The 19932-nt window shown below is 38.4% G+C and overlaps 3 protein-coding genes and 1 pseudogene across 4 annotated transcripts in view; all 4 read right to left on the bottom strand.

The window, feature by feature from the left end:
- Positions 1 to 19932, bottom strand: part of LOC118811457 (protocadherin gamma-A11-like) — a 192282-nt gene that overhangs the window by 122468 nt on the left and 49882 nt on the right. The gene's annotated exons all lie outside the window — the stretch shown is intronic.
- LOC118811470 (protocadherin beta-16-like) lies at positions 2458 to 19893 on the bottom strand. The gene is made up of 2 exons (XM_036575699.1): positions 17246 to 19893; positions 2458 to 2495 (listed from the first exon to the last, which is right to left on the bottom strand). Exons 1-2 carry the CDS (start codon positions 19652 to 19654, stop codon positions 2472 to 2474), a joined length of 2433 nt encoding a protein of 810 aa, XP_036431592.1. The 5' UTR covers positions 19655 to 19893; the 3' UTR covers positions 2458 to 2471.
- Positions 5691 to 8199, bottom strand: LOC118811471 (protocadherin beta-15). The gene has a single exon (XM_036575700.1). It carries the CDS (start codon positions 8197 to 8199, stop codon positions 5770 to 5772), a length of 2430 nt encoding a protein of 809 aa, XP_036431593.1. The 3' UTR covers positions 5691 to 5769.
- Positions 10722 to 13384, bottom strand: LOC118811466 (annotated as a pseudogene).

Below are 19932 nucleotides of genomic sequence, written 5' to 3'. Positions count from 1 at the left end.
TGTATTATTCAGCAGGTGCGTGTGTGAGATGTAATGCATTTTAATGCCACCGAAAGTGGGCTAAGAACCCCAGACATAAAGGCATACTGACATACTGCGGCAGCATGGAGAGATACCGCAGGGACCAACACACACACCACTGACAAACCCTAGTTATTTTCTTGCTCCACTAAACCACCACAAGATGGAGTAACTGTACAGTGTAATCACAGTTCAACTGCTGCACAGTACATCCTTCACACACATATACAGTAACAGTACATCAATGTTGAGATAAAATGCACAGAAGCTTTCAGATATTGTTGAGTGCCTGGGGGTGCTCAGAAAAGAATGCCAGGTGCAAATTATACTTGCAATAGTCAAACGTTGCACTGTTTGGTATGTTCTTTGGCACTGGAAGACAACCATGCCAACTGTGTTATTGCCTGACTTGGATTGGATGCAAGTATAACTGTAGGATACATCTGGACACAACTCTCTCCTGCTAACTAGAAGTGCAAAATTTTTAATTGACTTCAAAAACCGACTGAGCTACCAATTTTAACTTTTGAAATGAAATGAATGGACCATGATTTTTCTGACTTTATGCTTTTTTCTCTAAGACAAATACAAGTCCATTGCTTTGCAGACTGTAGCACATTCATATTGTTTTCACAAATTGATTAACCACATCAGAGCCATACAGGCCAAAAAGTATTTCATTTTTGCCTCAATGTCAAGATGTTACAATCTCACTCTGTGGGACTGTGCTTCTCAGCCAGCTTCTGAGCAGTGTAACACATTGTCCTCTAGGTGTTTGTCTACTGCTTCATCTGCCAGGCATTTTCAGACAATCACTTAACATAGTGTTTTGATGTTCATACTTTGCTACTACTTAAAAATATACAAGTTGTTTTTTTTTTTATCTGTTACAGTAGGGGGAAAAGTTATGGTGTTAAATGAAGTTTCTCCATTTTGGCTGGTCTGACACTATAATGCTTTTAAATTAGCACTATCAACTACCTATTAATGATACTCAGCTTTCTAGGCTTACTTAGTGACTTACTTCGTGACTAATGTTTCAGCCTTGAAGCTCTCAAATATACCAAACATCAAGAAGAGTGTTACCACATTATGGGAAATCCATTTAGATTGTGGTTTTCATATATTTCTTATTTATTTATTTAATTTAAATTATTAACTGAAAATGTAATAAAAATAAATAGTTATTTTGAGAGTGGTTTAGCATATTCATTGCTTTACAGAACATGTCTGTGGATGAAATTCATTCAAAATTAATCATACCTTGCATCTGTAATGTTGTCTCTATCTTTCTACACCAGGTTTGTTTTCAGTGATGTCCAAATGAGTACTTACCTTTGTAAATTTCTGGTTATAAAATTAATGATCATGCAGCCATTGTTAAAATATGTGAAAAAAATATTACTTATGTTGTAGTAAAAGATGTGTCAGATGTTGCTGTGTAGTACGTTCAACAAAGTGTGCTTTACCTTTGCATTTTAAATCAAAAGAAAATGTGCTAGTAAATCAAGGGTGGGAAAAATGACAAGTACATATCACAATAAGACAACATCACAATAAAATATTCTCACAATGCACAAAGTATCACTTTTTCTTTTTTTTTTGAGGCTTACTAAAAACCAGAATTAACAGAATACACCAGAAATATATCAATGCCTGATTTAACTACTTAAAATCCCAGGCTTATTACATACTAAGCCTTATTATTCAGTAACTACAGGGACTTCAATGCTAATTGGCATACTCCTATAACATAAGATATTCTTATAGGAGTGTGTGATGCAACTTTGCCTTTGCCTTGACCATTTAAGGGGTTAAAAGAGATGAGTGTACGGATTTGTACAAAATAAACTGAGTGTATGGATTAGTAAAAAAAAAAAACTATTTAAGAAGAAAGGAATGAAAGCCAAAAATGGGCTGACTTCCAGTCATCTAGTTGTTACTAAGCAGTTTGTGCATGGATACTGTGCTCTAATTTGTCTACATCTGTCACTGTTATGACACATGCAGTTGTTCAGTGTTCCAGACATACTGACAACACCCATGATATACTCAGTAGTGTATACTGTGACATACTTTACATAAATAACCCATGACTACCCCTACATGAAGTTTGAACACATGTAATGTATGTCTAAAACAGTGGTCTCCAACCCTGGTCCTGGAGAGCTGCCTTCCTGCAGAGCTTAGTTCTTACCACAATTTGCCACACCTTCTCCAGCTAATCAACCTCTTCCCAAGTCCCTGATTGGCTGGATCAGATGTATTAGAGTTAAATAAGGGGCGGGACAGCTTATTGGATACAGGTCGGAACTAAACTCTGCAGGAAGGTAGCTCTTCAGGACATGAGTTGGAGACCACTGCTCTAGAAATGTGTTAATCAGCATAAAATTTCAAGATGTAAATTTATATGTCCACTTCAATATAATGTTTTTGGTTTGTTTTGTTTTTTAAAGAATGAAATTGTCTCTTACCTGTTTGAGGACAGGTCCATTTTCATTCATCAGGCAATAAACAGCACAAAGAGAGAAAAAAAGATGGAGAATAATTAGAAAATATAAAACAATCACATTCCAATTACTGAAGGAATTCTTCAGCAAAAGTGCAGCAGCCTCTGAAATAAAATGGTAAAAACAAGGAAATGAAACAGGCTTAGATTATAACAGTTGCATTCCATGGTAATGCCATGATTACAATGTCATCATGATAATATTTCAGTGCTGTATAACCCATTGCTGTATTGTTGAGAAGATTTTAATCACATCGATATTTCAATGAGTATTATGAGAGCTGCTGCCTATGGTGAAACAAACAGTTCTGCTTCTGTCAGGATATTTAATCGTCAGACTGCATCATGATGTATTCTGTACTGTACACTCTATTCACATGCTTAACAATAAGAAAACAATTTATAAAATCAAACACAGTAGAATTATGATTCTTTTTGTCTAATACATCTTAGAATTGTGCACACTCTCTTCCTCCTCCTTCTCATGCAGTTGCTGTGTGGAGTGAAAACTAGGTCTGCCTACAGCAATCGTTTATGCATACATGGGTTAACATGAGAATTAGTACACAGTGACTGGCTGGCAGGGCATTACATCTCTGTGCTGCACTGTAACACATCACAGATCAGCTAGAAGGAGAGACTTTCATAAACAACATAAGCCTGAAATCATAAACATCTCATCCCATGAGCTTTTGAGCATGTTATTCCCAATGACTGAGATGCTGAATACGATTTTCATGAAATAAAATTTCTTTGGACTAAGGTACATGTGGTGGGGTATTCAGGGCATGATGCACATTTCACAAAAACAATATTGACCTCTTAAAATTAAACTTTACTGAAAAAAAGCCTAAAAAGATATAAAAAGCAATTCAAACGAAGCAATTCAAATAAAACGTGCAATGTGCTCTTCGGTATATGAAGCTTCGAACAAGCTGGGATGCCCCTGCGTCTGGCAGACTACGGAGATCACTTCCAGCATCACATGTAATGCAATCAATTACACATACCTCAAGGTATGTAGTGTTTTTTTTTGGTCCAGATTGTTTCATCTTAACAGGAGTTACAACAGAATATTTGGGGCCTCTTTCAAGTGAATCTCCCTGTATAATAAGCCTGTTCAAAAACTATTAAGCTTGTCTCATTTTACATATATATTTATATTCCAGGATGCACCAGCAAACGCAAGGAACCAACACATTTGCCCAAGAAGAAATCCATTTGTGAGTCTCTCTTACCAGCAGCATTACTGAAGACCAAGTTTGTGGCCTGGTTAAGTCCATATCAGTACTTATCACGTACAGTAGGGCAACATATTCCAAATACCACAAGCTAAAAAAAATCCACCAGAGACATCTGAAAGATGACATTTGCCTCTTATCTAGCAAGGAAAAATACAAAGCAAGTCTTCCACATTTAGCCTTATTATGAGTGAGGAACCAGTGATTAACCAAACTCTATTGTGAGATCTGGAGTTCTTGACTGAAGAAAACTGAGTAGGATGATAGACAATAGTACCACTGGGAAGTCTTCAGTATGCCTACAAAGAGTATTAAACATGCAATACACTTTACTTGTACCAAGCTTTTCATTTTCATGCTTGCACAGTCCGTAAAAGCCTCTAACCGGCTTATAGTGGTGAGAGTCTAGCAGATTATTGGAAATTACTTTTGGCAAGGACAAGCTCAAAACCCTCCATTTTGATTCTCTACATGAGAGCAGCTCTTGGCGATGTCATTCAAATGGCTAAAGAAAAGCCTCTAAACTGAAGTCAAATACTAGACATGTCAACCATGATACATGCATTTATTCAATAACAAATGAATTAGGAGTATCGACACTTTGCCTATTTCAGCCTAATTCATTCAAAGGAAATAATACAAAAAAGAAAAAAGTACATATCTTAATGCTTCATGCTTCAACTCATACTTTCTTGCTGCAGACAGGAGAACACACACACAGCCACTAAATTATAAATGGCTCTATGATTAAAAATAGAACATGTTTATGTCAACACTCAACATTTTGTATTTTTTCTTACTTTACATTTACATCATCTGTGGTGCCAAACAGAGTCATGAAAACTGGAGATTAGCCTGAGTAAAAACTCAATGTAATTTCTACTTGTATTTCTGTTTGTAATTGTCTATATAGTATTTAGGAATGCACTTATAATTAAATATATCATAGCATCACATTCACACATGATAGGTAGGCAAAGTTGGTGAGAAAACAGGTGTGTCAACTTTCAAATGATGATATGAATTATGGTTACTATTTGACACAAGTGTATCTAATAAACTCCCAGCTCAGTGTAAAATGTTAGAATGGAAATATTCAATATTGAAAGCAGGACTGAATAAAATTTATAGTTTTCAGAAATCGGCATTTAAGCAAAACATTCACTGAAGAAAATACAGAAACATGGAACCAAAATAGACAGAAAGGGTGAGTTTATTAGTTGTTTTTTACTTTCTAATACAACTAACAAATTGCACACATGTTGACTAGGAGAGTGCTTTACAGAGAAAAATAAACATAATACTGAGGTCCATGTAAAGTTAGAGAAGTGCTGAGAGATAATTTGGTGTGAAAGTGAGTACACATCTGTGTTATTTCACAAATGGGACTGCATGTGATTAACAGATTGATCATTTTTCTCTAATCTCTTGTCCTGGAACAGAGACAGAGAGAGAGACAGAGAGAGAGAGAGTCAGAGAGACAGAAAGAGAGAGAGAGAGAGAGAGAGAGAGAGAGAGAGAGGTACAGTTAAATAAAGTATATATAAATAAATAAAGTATTAAATAAGTACAGTAAGACAATTAAGGAGAATATACAGAAAATGCCCAGCTTCATATATTAATTTGGCCTAAAATGTACACACTATTTTAGGCAAGTTACATGATTCATAAATAATGAAACACACAAATACTGAGAACATGTCCATATTTCACAGTGTTAACTTCAAGCACCCCTTGCTCAACTTCAATTAAAATACAATGCATACACAATAGAGTTCAAATTAATATTGAATACAAGGTCAGGTCACATGCATCACTACAGTAAATTATTGAACTCCAAGAATCGACAGTTACAACAGAAGTTGTTATACATGCTAACACAGATATTAGTTTTAAGAATAAGCATTTGGATTAAACAAACTGATTAATTATAGTAATGATTTAATTTGATGTTTTGCTATTGCTGTTTATGAATTCACTCTAACATTTGGACCGAATTCACCGTGTCACTGAAAGATGTGCACGTGATCCCACTTTTACATTGGCTGTGTTATCTCCACTCACACGCACCATTGTCCCACTCTTCCTCAGTGTATCATAATCAAAAGCCTCTGAGCCAAATCTAAAATCACCTCTCCATGACCCTGTTGTTAAAAATGAACTGTACCTATCGTCATTCTGCAGTGTACCACATCGACTAACATCAAAATAGCCTGGTGGTCCATAGGTTGGGGGGAAAACAGGAAGCTTTGCAGAGGTGCGGTGCATGTAGTTGTGTCTACAGAACCTCATGTAAACTACTATAGTGATAAGAATGAGAAAAAGAATGGACACCCCAGCCAGAGCAATTATTAAATACAGCGTAAAATCATCTCTCACCTGTGACTCATCCAAGCCAAAGGCAGAAAGCTCGTCTATAACAGGCAGGCCTTCACCAATGGCAATAATCACAGTGGCTGTGGCAGACAGAGACTCAGCTCCATTATCTCTTACAGCAACCACCAAAATTTGTTTCGGTTCATCATCATCTACAAATGGTCTAAGCGTCCTTATTTCTCCACAGTGTAACCCAATGGAAAATAAATTAGGCTGTGTAGCTTTTACTATATGATAAGACAACCAGGCATTGTGCCCCGCATCTGCATCGACAGCCACCACTTTAGTGACTAGATAACCTTTAGGAGCAGCTAAGGGCACTATGTCATCTGCAATGTATCCACTAGACTGAACTGGGTAAAGGACAACAGGTGCATTGTCATTTTCATCTCTGATGAAAACCCTAACAGTGCAAGTGCTGGTGAAGGGAGGGCTTCCCCCATCTCGCGCCATGACACGTATCCAGAAATGGCTTGAAATCTCATAATCAAAAGGGCGCAAAGTGAAGATCTCTCCTGTCTCTGCATTCATCGAAAAGTAAGAGACTGCATCCTCTGCTAATGAGTATTGAACTTGAGCATTTTGCCCAGCATCTGCATCATCAGCGCTCACCCTTATCACCGGCAAGCCTTGCGCTCTGTTTTCAGGCACCTCAATGGTGTATTCACTTTGAGTAAAGACAGGGGGGTTGTCATTAATGTCTGCCACCATTATGGATACAATGTTACTGCTGAACATAGGAGGGGTACCTGCATCCACTGCGGTCACTGTTATGTTATAATACGAACGCTTTTCCCGATCTAAAACACCATCAGTCACAAGCATGAAATAATTCTTCACTTCTGATATAAGTTTGAATGGCGCATCATCAGTAATGTCACATGTTACCCGTCCACTAGCACCAGTGTCCAGATCGTAAACATTGAGCAAAGCAACCATGGTCCCAGGTGAGGCGTCCTCAGAGACAGAGGGGGATGAGGACTTGATCTCTATCACAGGTGCATTGTCATTGAGGTCAGTAACCTCTATAATAAGTTTACAGTGTGATGACTGTCCTCCTCCATCTTTGGCTTGAATGTCCAGTTCATGTGTGCTTGCTTCTTCGTAATCAATTGCCCCTGCTACTCTCACTTCACCAGTCATAGGATCAATATCAACAACCCCTCTGGTCTTATCAGGCACGTGACTAAAGGAGTAGCTGATTGTGCCATAAAGTCCGCTATCCAAATCTGTTGCGTTTAACTTTGCCAAAACCGTACCTCGGTCAGAGTTCTCATGTATGTAAGCTTTGTAAACTCTTTGGCTGAAAACTGGGACATTGTCATTTGCATCCAGCACATGGATATGAATGGAAGCTGTACCAGAAAGAGGTGGATGACCCCCATCCACTCCACTGATGGTCAAGAAGTGATCCACCTGGCTTTCACGGTCAAGCGGCTTTTTAAGAACCAGTTCAGGGTATGCATTTGCATTCACATGAGTGTTCATTTCCAAAGCAAAATAATCATTTTCGCTTAGTCGGTAGTGCTGAACTGAATTAGCACCCATATCAGGATCTCGTGCACTCTCCAGTGGAAAGCGTCTCCCCAGAACTGTTGACTCCAAAAGCTCCAGCTCGATTTGTCCATTATCAAAGAAGGGACCGTTGTCGTTGATGTCCTGTATATCCAGTACAAGGCTGTACACTTTGAGCGGGTTCTCGAGTAGCAGTTGAAACTGCACAATGCATACCTCAGTCTGTGCGCATAGCTCCTCTCGATCCATCCGCTCACTGACCAAGAGAGAGCCCGTCTCTGTACTTAGCTCACAGAACTGCCGGCTTCCCTCCGCCACAACCTTTGCGTTGCGTTGAATCAGCTCATCCACATTAAGCCCCAAATCGTGTGCCAGGTTTCCAATCACCGAGCCCCGTTGCATTTCTTCTGGAACTGAGTATCGCACTTCACCGAGTGTGCCACCAAACAGAATGGCACAGACAGAAATATGCAGCACAACAAGCGTCTTTACACATCGCGCTCTTAAACAAAAAACGTGTTTCGGTGGAAAAAACATTTTATACAAAAAATACAAAGTTACATTTGAATCCTAATATGCAAAAATAACAGAGATGTGTGAACATTCTGTGTTGATCTTGCTGTTCAGAGTCTGTTCAAAAATGGAGCAGATCCTACGCTGTGAAGCCTGATACTGTCGGCTTAGATTTTTCTCTTCATCTCTCTCTCTCTCTCTGCTCTGTGCTCCCAGCACTAACACACACATCCCCCGCCCTTCACTCTCTCTGTGCAACACTAATGAAAGCAGGGAATGAGGGCACTCTGCTGATCTGGTTCTGCACTAGAAGAGCGTCACCCAGAGACCAAATAATATACATGCAGTTTCCACATCAACTGCAGAATGCCTGGCTTGTCATATTTGCAGGCAAATATTTAATAAACATGTAATCACAGGGTATGAAGGTGACAGAAATTGCAAAAGACACATGCACACATTCCTAAAAGGGAAATTCAAAGGAATATTAAGACAGATGAAAGAAGAAAGAAAAAATAATCTTAACATATGCTGCCCTAAGCGCTGATACATTTTAAGGCCTTGTGCAGCTGCAATTCAGCAGGTTTTAGGTCTTTAAAAAATGTTTTACAAAATTAGACTAACTAGTGGTGGTTTTCTGTTTAAAGATGCCTTTTGTTGTCAAAATGATTCAATCAATTTGTCACTATATGTTAGCTGCACAGAAAAAAAATGCATTATGTTTTTTTGGGGGGGGGGTTTGATTCTTGTAGGATCTGAAAAATGCATAAGTGATATCCTGCTGTGTTCTTAATCAACTGAGATTCTGTATTCCACTAATTGCATTTATTTATTTACTTGTTTTCATACTTCTTTGTTTTTACAAAGCTGTTGATATGTTTACAAATAGGTTTGACCATACAGCTAATGAGTATGCTAATCCATTTTATTAGGTAGTCTTACCTTTTACCTACACTCTCTGTCCATTTCATCTGCTCTACTTAAAAAAAGGTGCCCGTTGTAGTTTTACAATTACATACTTTAGTCTAACTATTGCTCTGCATGAATTGATTTATTGCTTTTCCCTATCCATAATTGGTCAGGACGCCTACCTAACCACCACTGAGCAGATATTATTTGGGTGGTGGGTCATTCTCGGTACTGTTGTGACACTGTCATTGTAGTAGCATGATAGTACATTTGCTGAACAGAGTGGATCAGACACAGAGGTGTTACTGAAGTTGTTAAACAGCTTTGTCACCCCTGGGCTAGAAATAGTCTATCAACCAAAAATATTCAACCAACAGCATTCTCTGGTAAGGAACTGATCACTGATGAAGGACTAAAGGATGACTAAAAATTCTGTAGTAACAGATGAGTTTCTTTAATTTACATCTTCAAGGTGGGACAACAGAATAAAAGAAACAGTAAGTATACACAATGTTTAAAACTCCAGTAACACTGCTGTCTGATCCAGTAGTCCACTTGTAGTAGTATGTCATGAACATGAAACAGCAAACTCAAGAGTAAACAGACTATAATTCCTTTTCATTTTCTAAATAATACTGGGGAAAAGGGGAGGGGCATTTGAAATGTTTCTTTTTAAATAATAGCCACAACTGTCAGACTGATATATCACATGTATAAGGATCTGTGAGCATAACATGTTGTAATGCATTTGTAAGGTATTATAAACATGGTTATAAATGTTTATGAAAAAAAGAATGCTATTGCTATCATTATGCTAATTGTTACCATAAAGCATTATAAGTAGTGTTCATAAAATATGACAATGTCATTGTTAAAAAAAAATCTTTCTAGTCATAAACATGACGTTTAATAACTTGAAGGAATTGTACTTATCTCTAACAGAATAATAGCTTACAGTCATTTGTGTATTATAACAGGAATTCACAAGCTTTAAGTGACAGGATGTACATACTTCATAATTTATACACTCATATTACAACTTCAAACAAGTTTGTAAGTTGTATTGATTAGTTAAGTGAGAAATTTTAGACTAAAGGAATGTTTGTAAGTTTCTTATCCAAAATGCACTGTGACATATGGAGTTTCTTTGGCACTGACAACAGAGTGTATTGTGAACACTACTGCATACAAAATGTTGACCATTTGTAATGCATATTTAATACAGCTATAATGTATAATGAATTTTTCTAAATATTCATAATATGTCAAACATTTACAGTATTTATAATGCCTTATGAATGCTTTACAGCACGTTATGTGTTTGTGTTTCGTACAGAGATGATGTTTATAGAAAGTGTTAATATCTTCCTATTTTAACACTTAATAAACATGACAAAGAGTTTTAAAAAAATGTTTTTCAGTGCCAGATCTATCTATTCAGCAAAAGACCTTCAAGGAGGCTTTGACAGGTGTTCAGGATAGTCCATTCACATAGATACAAAAGTTTTAAAAAAAGAATTAAATTAGCTCAAAATTCAACAGTAAAGAGAACACTTACTTATGGATACTCAATGTTTTTGTATACTCAAATAAAAAAAAAAACCAAAAAAAAAAAACTTAAAACTTAAAGTGGATTATAACATGTGAGCTAACTGAAGGCTTTTCACTTGCAGCATTTTGTATGCCGGTACAATGAAGTTTGCATGAGTACTATAATATAAAGATGAACTTTCCACAAACTCTACAACATGGAATGAGAAAATATTCTCACCTGATCAGTATCAGCAGTCATGTCAGCAACATGCTCAAGTTCAGTAAGAAGAGATGGTGCCTTTTTCAGAATTTGCTGTGCAGGCAGAGTTCCCTCATTGTAAGAAGTGACGAACTTAAAATCACTGGTTCGTGACCCTGTGGTCAGATATGCATCGTAGTTGTAGGTGCTGCGGAGAGTTCCCGTTCCCTCCACCTCTGCGTAATTTGGAGGGAGATACGCGCTGGGAATGGCCACAGCTCCATCAAACAGCAGTCTGGGCTTCCTCCTGTGACAAAACCTCACGGCCAGGATGATGATGATGAAGGTGAGGAAGAAGGTGGAGATGGACACCAGCGCGATGATCAAATAAAAAGTCAGTTTGGAGCTGCTCTCATCATAAGACATGTCTTTCAGTTCAGGAATCTCAGCCAAATTATCAGAAATAAGTAAATAGACGGCGCAGGTTGCAGAAAGTGAAGGCTGTCCGTTATCTTTGACTGAAACAATGAGATTCTGCTTTGTACTGTCGGATTCAGAAATGTCCCGCTGCGTCCTGATTTCTCCACTGTGCTCACCAATAGTGAAAAGTCCTGGGTCAGTCGCTTTCACTATGTGATAAGAAAGCCATGCGTTTTGACCAGAGTCCGCATCCACTGCGATCACCTTGGACACCAGAGAGCCTGACTGGGCAGCTTTGGGCACCATCTCAGTCATGAAGGAGTTTCCTTCCGGAGAGGGGTATAAGATTTGTGGAGAGTTATCATTCTCATCACTTATGAAGACGCTCACAGTCACGTTACTGCTGAGTGGAGGAGAACCGTTGTCTCTGGCTAAGACGAGCACTTTGAAACTTTTCAACTGCTCATAATCAAAAGACCTCACTGCATGGATAACACCTGTGTCTCCATTAATGGATACAAATGAGGACACTGGAGCACCACTGACATCAGAAGGTAGAAGAGAATAAACTACAGTACCATTCTGTCTCCAGTCCGGGTCTGTTGCTGCTACTGTACAAACAGAGGAGCCTGGTTTGTTATTCTCTTTCACATGAGCGCTGTAAATCTGCTCCTCAAATACAGGTGGATTGTCATTCACATCAGCTACTGATAAATGAATAGTTTTAGAGGAGGACAAAGGTGGAGAGCCTTCATCAGTAGCAGTGATTGTAATGTTATAATCAGATACGAGCTCTCGGTCTAATTCACCTGATGTCACCAGAGAATAATAATTTTTAATTGATGGAACAAGTTTAAATGGAACATTTTGCTGAAGTGAACAGTGAACCTGTTGGTTTTTCTCAGAGTCTCTGTCCTGAACATTAACAATGCCCACCTCTGTACCAGGTAAAACATTCTCAGGGACTGGACTATTCAAAGATTTTATGACTATGATTGGTTCATTATCATTTACATCTGTAATTTCAATTACTGCTGTAGAATATGAGGTTAATCCAGATGCATCTTTAGCCAGTACTCGCAGTTCAAATGCAGATTCTTCCTCATAATCTACTGGACCAATTACTGTAATTGCTCCTGTTTTAGGGTCCAGTGAAAATAATCTTTTATCTTCGTGTGAAATGTGACCAAACGCATACATTACCTCCCCATTCTGTCCCTCATCAGCATCTGTAGCACTCACAGTAACCACTACAGTGTCTAGAGGAGAATTTTCAGGCAGACTGACCTTATAAACAGACTGACTAAACACTGGAGCATTATCATTAGCATCCAGTACAGTGACGTGTATGGCTACAGTACCTGATCTCGGTGGAGTCCCACCATCAACTGCAGTCAGAATTAATGATACTTCTGTCTGCTGTTCACGGTCCAGTTCTTTGTCTAATATCAGCTCACTGTATTTTCCTCCGATGTCATTTGTGTTTACAGATAAAACAAAGTGGGCATTACTTTGTAATATGTATGTCTGAACTGCATTCTCCCCAATATCCGCATCGTGAGCCTCCTCCAATAAAAAGCGAGCCCCTTTATCTGTCGACTCTCTTATTTCTATTTTGATAACATCTTTCTCAAATTTGGGCGAGTTATCATTAACATCTTGAACATGTAAATTGATACGATGCAATTCCAAAGGATTTTCCAGCATAAATTCCTGTTTTATAAGGCATGTTGCCTTTTTTCCACAAAGCCCCTCTCTGTCAATCCGTTCTGTTACAGTCAGTTCTCCAGTATCCAAATTAACGTTGCAGTAGCGTTTTCGGTTACCTTCAGTATCAATACGAGCCTTACGAGTCGACAGCCTTTTCACATCGAGCCCCAGATCTTTGGCTATATTTCCAATCACAGATCCGCGTTTCATCTCCTCCGGAAAGGAGTAGCTGATGTCTCCGTAAGCAAAATGCGCCATGAGTCCAAAGGAACAAAAGCCCCACACCAGCCGAGTAGCGTCTGAAATCCATAGCGAAATGTGCGTTCATTCAATCAAATTAGCCATATAACCACGTGTAAACCGAAATCTGAATGTGAAGAAACGCTAGTGAAGCAGAAACACGATAGCTCAGACAGCCATACGCGGTTAATAAACTCACATAAAAAGCCGAATTTACGTCTCGAATCGTCACATCATGATTGGGGTGGAGAGAAATACGAATCTTCAAATATCTTTGCTGGTGAACAGCGACGCTTTGAGTCACTATTAAAAACTACATTTCAAAAATACCTCTATGGTGCAGTTTCTGCTCAAAGTTAAACGGCTGGTACATTATAACAGTGAGAAAACAAAATGTATTGCATTTAAAGATACATGCCTGGGTCAAAACATTGACAGAAACATAGATAAACTAGGTGAAGGTCAACAGCTTTATTATACCCTAATACTCTCTTAAAACAGGATATAAATGAACATTTAGTCTAAAGTTGAATCTTTCTGCTTCCATGGCTGTACCTTGAAAAGTCAAGGGTTTATAAAATGAATGGGTTTTAATGGGAGGGCCGATGGATGCAAGAAAGGAGAGTAGGGACAAACAGATGAGTGCTATCAGTATGAACTGCACTTATGTTCTTAGGGTCAACAAGTGGATCTCTCTTGCTAGTCTGATGACTGTAGCTAAAAAAGTTAAGTAGTTACACAAAAAGAACTGAAGAATTTTAATTGAAGATGGTGGGATGGACGAAAGGGTAGCAGACTCTGACTGATAGATGAATGCAGAATAAAAAAATTGAACTACAAAATGATTATTTTTTTCCAGGTTAATGGAAGCCATGAAAAAAAATGAATGAAAAAAGGCAGGAGGGTGAGGTAGACAAGCAGCACAAAAAGATATGTCTGCTGAATTTCTTCAGAATATGTACAAATCCATGTGTAATACAGAACAGAGTAAAGATTTAGATATATGGTATACAGATACATATTGTTCTTGTATTTTACAGCTAGTCAAAACACAAATATACATAGCTGGAAAGGAAGTCTGAAAACTTTGGTTGCTGTAGAGTTATTGTAGAGAACAGAAAATTAAACGTTCAGTGTACGGTTAATTTAATGGCTGAACCTTGAAAATTCAAGCGTTTACAAAATAAATGGGCTCTAATGGAAGGATAACAGAAAGGACAGCAGGAACAAATAGACTAATGCTATGACTATGAAAAGCATTCATGTGCTTTGGGTAACAGTTGGATCCTTTATGCCAATCTGATTGCTGTAGCTTGAAAATTCAAAGAGTTACAAAATAAATAAAATGAACAGAATAGAGGAATGAAAGAACAGCAGGCATTGATTTGGGTAAATATTTTATGCTTCTATTAAAGTTTGAGGACTATTGAAAATTCAAAGAGTTACAAAATGATGGTTTTTAATGGAGGTGGATGAATGAAAGAAAAGCAGACACTGATAAGAGCTACATGGAACTCAGGAATCACATACAGATTTATTTTTTTAAAAGGAAGATGAAGGAATGAATGAAAGTATAGGAGGGTGAGGTACAGGCATGCTATCAATATTGGCAACAGTTGGCATGTTTTAATTCCTTTAAAGGAGAGCAAAAGAGAAGTATACTAAAAAGAATCAAAAGAAGATAAATTAATAAAGGAAAAAAGTAAGTTAGCTTTTAAAGTCAGTTTAATAATTGAGTATAGCTCTGCCAGTCTCAACAGGTTATTTACCCTGAATGACATTTATTTACACTGTTTACAAAACAGTATTTATTGTTTTTTTTATGATTTGTTTTCCTCATCAACTCCAAAGATACTGCAAATGAATATAGCCAATGGCAGCAAAAACATTATATAAAAAAGGGTAAAATATGTGGCATGGGAATATCTTAGAGAATCTGGTCCATAAATATAACTTCTTCCATGCAGAAGGCCTAACAGTGCATCCCCTTTCTAATGAGCCTCAAATTAGTCATCCTGTCATTCAAAACTATACTGTGTGTGGAAATCACTGCCACCAGCAGTATAAGGACTAGAAAGTGCACAGTATTAGAACAGAGCACCATTCAGATTGGAGTAAAACTGGCCTGTTCATCATTGGTTCACAATTTCCACTCATCTTCAACATTTCTAAAAAAAAATTGAGAGAGAAGGCATCTAGTGTCATTAATGCAGACCATACACACCCCAACTGAGACTTTTTCACCTTGCTACCATCTGGCAAATATACATTATTAAAAGTAGCTGCACAGAGAAAGTTCACATACTATTTTGCATCAATGGATTCTCCAGCATAAATTCATGTTTTATAATGTAGCTTTCTTTCCAGAAAGCTCCTCTCTGTCAGTCCTTTCTGCTGTAGTCAGTTCTCCAATATTCAGTTCTCCAATATTCAGATTAAAGATCCACTTCCTAATGAGACCCATACAAGCTTGATCTTGACCTCCAGAACATTCCTACAGAACCACTATGGATAGCATTGCCATCAGCAGTATCACAATTAGGTCCAGGAAGTGCACAATATGAGAACACAGCACCATTCAGACTTTGGTGGAACTGGCCTGGTATATCACTGGTTTACAACAATTTTGAAAGAACAGCACTTGGTATCACAACAGAACCCAGTACACCCCAACTGAGACTTCTTCACACTGTTACCATCTGGCAAATGGTACCAGAACATCTAATCCTGTTCTAACTGCCTAAAAGAGTTCTATCTCCAAGTTCTCAGGCTTTCAGACCTGTCTCTCCTCTAACTTCATACTTTTCTTTCACATCCTCCTACCTCTTGTATTCAAAGACATCTTGAACTTAATTTATTTTACTCAAACTTTAGTAGTCATTTGCAGTTCATCAACACCATGTATGCTGTCAGTTTTGCATTTCTGCATTTAATGTGTACTGTTTAATATTTAATCTCTCTAACTTTATATGCACACAATAGCCAGAGTACATTCTTAGTTAGTCAAAGAAAATGAATTAAAACTAGATGTTTACAAGAACATAAAAGCTACATAAAAGACTATTTATAGCTCCATTTACATGCACAGCAGTATAGCCTGACTTTATATAAAATAAAAACATTTTTTTTCTTTAAAAAATAGGCTATAATCATGTCTATTTCTGACAACATGTTTAAGACGACAATAATTCATTCAAATTTTCTAAGAACAACATCGCTAGATATGGATTATTGCAACATGACTTAATTTGACCTTAAGTCCAACAATGATTTCTGATATGTTCTTATGCGGCAAAACTTGCACACAGAGAAAGTTCGTATACTATTTTGCATCATAGATTGAATAATGAAAAAGAATGAAATTCAATAATGAAAACGTCATTGAGCTCCACGTTTTTAGAAGAAAATCACACTGCTCTGGTCACTAAGTGGTTAATCACAACATCATGATCTTTAAATACTCTTTTGATTGACAAAATATGTTACAGTGATAAAGTCTAAGGGTCCTGAGGCTGTTTATGTTTGAATTAAAATGATAAAGTTGAAAACATGCAAAGGTTTCTAGTGTAAACTTTAAATGGTGGCTTTTTTGCCCCATTAGATTTTACAGAGAGGTCACAGAGAGGTCACAGAGAATAAGGAATCATTTGAATCTGCTGTGTCAATGGGCTTTGTCATACAAACCTTACTACTGAAAATAAAGGAAGGTTTGAGTAATACATACACATTAGGATAAACTGTCTAAAATAATACCTCCAACCGACACTGCGAGAACCTAGATTTCCATATATTTATATGACTTATGATGAGTTAAACACCAGACATTACAACAGATGTGGAAGATGTTCAACACATTAGTCATCATTCTATAAAACAGATATGAATTTTACTGAAGTTCTGTACTACGTACAAGGCTCTGTGGTGCCTAGGTCACCTCTATAAGACATTTCTGTCATCAGCAATCAATGTAATGAACCAGCAACATCCAAAAACAATGCTTATAGGTGGTATGGTATACTGAAAATGCTCAAAAATATACTGTGGATAAATAAATCATACCTCTGAAGAATCCTCAGTTTGAACATCAAGCCCTTCAAGATAATTAAAAGATGACTGGACTTTTTTCAATGTTAGGTCAGCAGGCAGAGTCCCCTCATTATAAGAAGTGACGAATTTGAAGTCACTGGTTCGTGATCCCGTGGTCAGATATGCATCGTAATTGTAGGTGCTGCGGAGAGTTCCCGCTCCCTCCACCTCTGCGTAATTTGGAGGGAGATACGCGCTGGGTATGGCCACAGCTCCATCAAACAGCAGTCTGGGCTTCCTCCTGTGACAAAACCTCATGGCCAGGATGATGATGATGAAGGTGAGGAAGAAAGTGGAGACGGACACCAGCGCGATGATCAAATAAAAAGTCAGTTTGGAGCTGCTCCCATCATGAGACATGTCTTTCAGTTCAGGAATCTCAGCCAAGTTATCAGAAATGAGTAAATAGACGGCGCAGGTTGCAGAAAGTGAAGGCTGTCCGTTATCTTTGACTGAAACAATGAGATTCTGCTTTGTACTGTCAGACTCAGAAATGTCCCGCTGCGTCCTGATTTCTCCACTGTGCTCACCAATAGTGAAAAGTCCTGGGTCAGTCGCTTTCACTATGTGATAAGAAAGCCATGCATTTTGACCAGAGTCCGCATCCACTGCGATCACCTTGGACACCAGAGAGCCTGACTGGGCAGCTTTGGGCACCATCTCAGTCATGAAGGAGTTTCCTTCCGGAGAGGGGTATAAGATTTGTGGAGAGTTATCATTCTCATCACTTACGAAGACGCTCACAGTCACGTTACTGCTGAGTGGAGGAGAACCGTTGTCTCTGGCTAAGACGAGCACTTTGAAACTTTTCAACTGCTCATAATCAAAAGACCTCACTGCATGGATAACACCTGTGTCTCCATTAATGGATACAAATGAGGACACTGGAGCACCACTGACATCAGAAGGGAGAAGAGAATAAACTACAGTACCATTCTGTCTCCAGTCTGGGTCTGTTGCTGCTACAGTACAAACAGAGGAGCCTGGTTTGTTATTTTCTTTCACATGAGCGCTGTAAACCTGCTCCTCAAATACAGGTGGATTGTCATTCACATCAGCTACTGATAAATGAATAGTTTTAGAGGAGGACAAAGGTGGAGAGCCTTCATCAGTAGCAGTGATTGTAATGTTATAATCAGATACGAGCTCTCGGTCTAATTCACCTGTTGTCACCAGAGAATAATAACTTTTCAGTGATGGAACAAGTTTAAAGGGAACATTTTGCTGAAGGGAGCACTTTACCCGTCCGTTATTCTCTGTGTCTCTATCCTGCACATTAATGATGCCTACTTCTGTACCTGGAGTCAAATTTTCAGGGACTGGAGTATGCAGAGACTTCAAAAATATTTCAGGTGCATTGTCATTGACGTCAACAATTTGTATCACTACATTTGCTTCTGAAGAGAAACCAAACTCATCTTTCCCTTCAACTGTCATTTCATACACTGAAGCCTCCTCAAAATCTATATGTCCAGTAACTGTGATCTGTCCATTATGTAGATCCAATGAAAATACCTTCCTGGCTTTAGCAGATATACGACCAAATTCATAAGTCACTTTTCCATTTGGTCCTTCATCTGCATCTGTAGCGCTCACAGTAAGCACCGCCGTGCCTAAAGGTGAATTTTCAGGCAGACCGACCTTATAAACAGACTGACTAAACACTGGAGCATTATCATTAGCATCCAGTACAGTGACGTGTATGGCTACAGTACCTGATCTCGGCGGAGTCCCACCATCAACTGCAGTGAGAATTAAATTAACCTCTTCCTTCTGCTCGCGGTCTAGCTCTTTGTCTAACACCAACTCAACATATTTCCTTCCATATACATTTGAGCTGACAGCCAGAGAAAAGTGTTCATTTTTCTCCAGCACATAGCCGTGTACGGTATTCTGTCCTATGTCTGCATCATGAGCCTCATTCACACGGTATCGAGCGCCTCTATCAGCAGATTCGCGGATTTCAAACGTGATTAAATCCTTCGAAAACACTGGAGCATTATCATTGATGTCCTCAATTTGAAGCGAAACACGATGCAGCTCCAAAGGCTGTTCTAACATTAGATCAAATTTCAAAACACATGAAAGCTCGTCCCCACATATCTCCTCTCTGTCAATCCTTTCCGCTACGGTCAGTTCTCCAGTATTCACATTAATGTCGCAGTAGCGTTTTCGGTTACCTTCAGTATCAATACGAGCCTTACGAGCTGCCAGTCTGTTCACATCGAGTCCCAGATCCTTCGCTATATTTCCAATCACGTATCCGCGTTTCATCTCCTCCGGAAAAGAATAGCTCACATCTCCATTGGCGTTGTGCACAAAAAGAATAAAAAGACAAAAGCCCAACATCCGAATCAGCACCGAGAAACGCTTAAATGCCATCTCCAGAAGAATTCGAGTTTATATCCACATAAATACAGAGGAGAAACTCAACGATTACAGGCAAGAAATATGTGTGACGCAAAGACAAAAGGCAGAGCAGTGTCGCTGAATGAGTCTAAAACGAGAAGCGTCAACCAATTGACCTCCTGAACAGGGCTGAGAGAAAAAACGTGGGTGTGTTCAAGGGACAAAGCCTTGCGCAAGTCAAATGATCTACACATCATATATAACATGATTTTTGGACAAATAATGACTTGAATATCAGCGAATCCGAGCAG

The sequence above is a fragment of the Colossoma macropomum genome, unplaced genomic scaffold (assembly GCF_904425465.1).
Source record: "Colossoma macropomum unplaced genomic scaffold, Colossoma_macropomum, whole genome shotgun sequence".
Classification (NCBI taxonomy): domain Eukaryota; kingdom Metazoa; phylum Chordata; class Actinopteri; order Characiformes; family Serrasalmidae; genus Colossoma; species Colossoma macropomum.
Note: the sequence above shows the minus strand (reverse complement) of the source record. Positions and strands in the feature narration are given on the sequence as shown.

What these genes read in the sequence shown, in the direction of transcription:
- LOC118811471 (XM_036575700.1), bottom strand. Translation starts at nt 8,199, where the DNA reads ATGTTTTTTCCACCGAAACACGTTTTTTGTTTAAGAGCGCGATGTGTA.
- LOC118811470 (XM_036575699.1), bottom strand. Translation starts at nt 19,654, where the DNA reads ATGGCATTTAAGCGTTTCTCGGTGCTGATTCGGATGTTGGGCTTTTGT. An exon ending in AAACTGAGGATTCTTCAGAG is followed by an intron (nt 2,496 to 17,245) that starts GTATGATTTATT and finishes GTCCTCAAACAG; the next exon opens with GTAAGAGACAATTTCATTCT.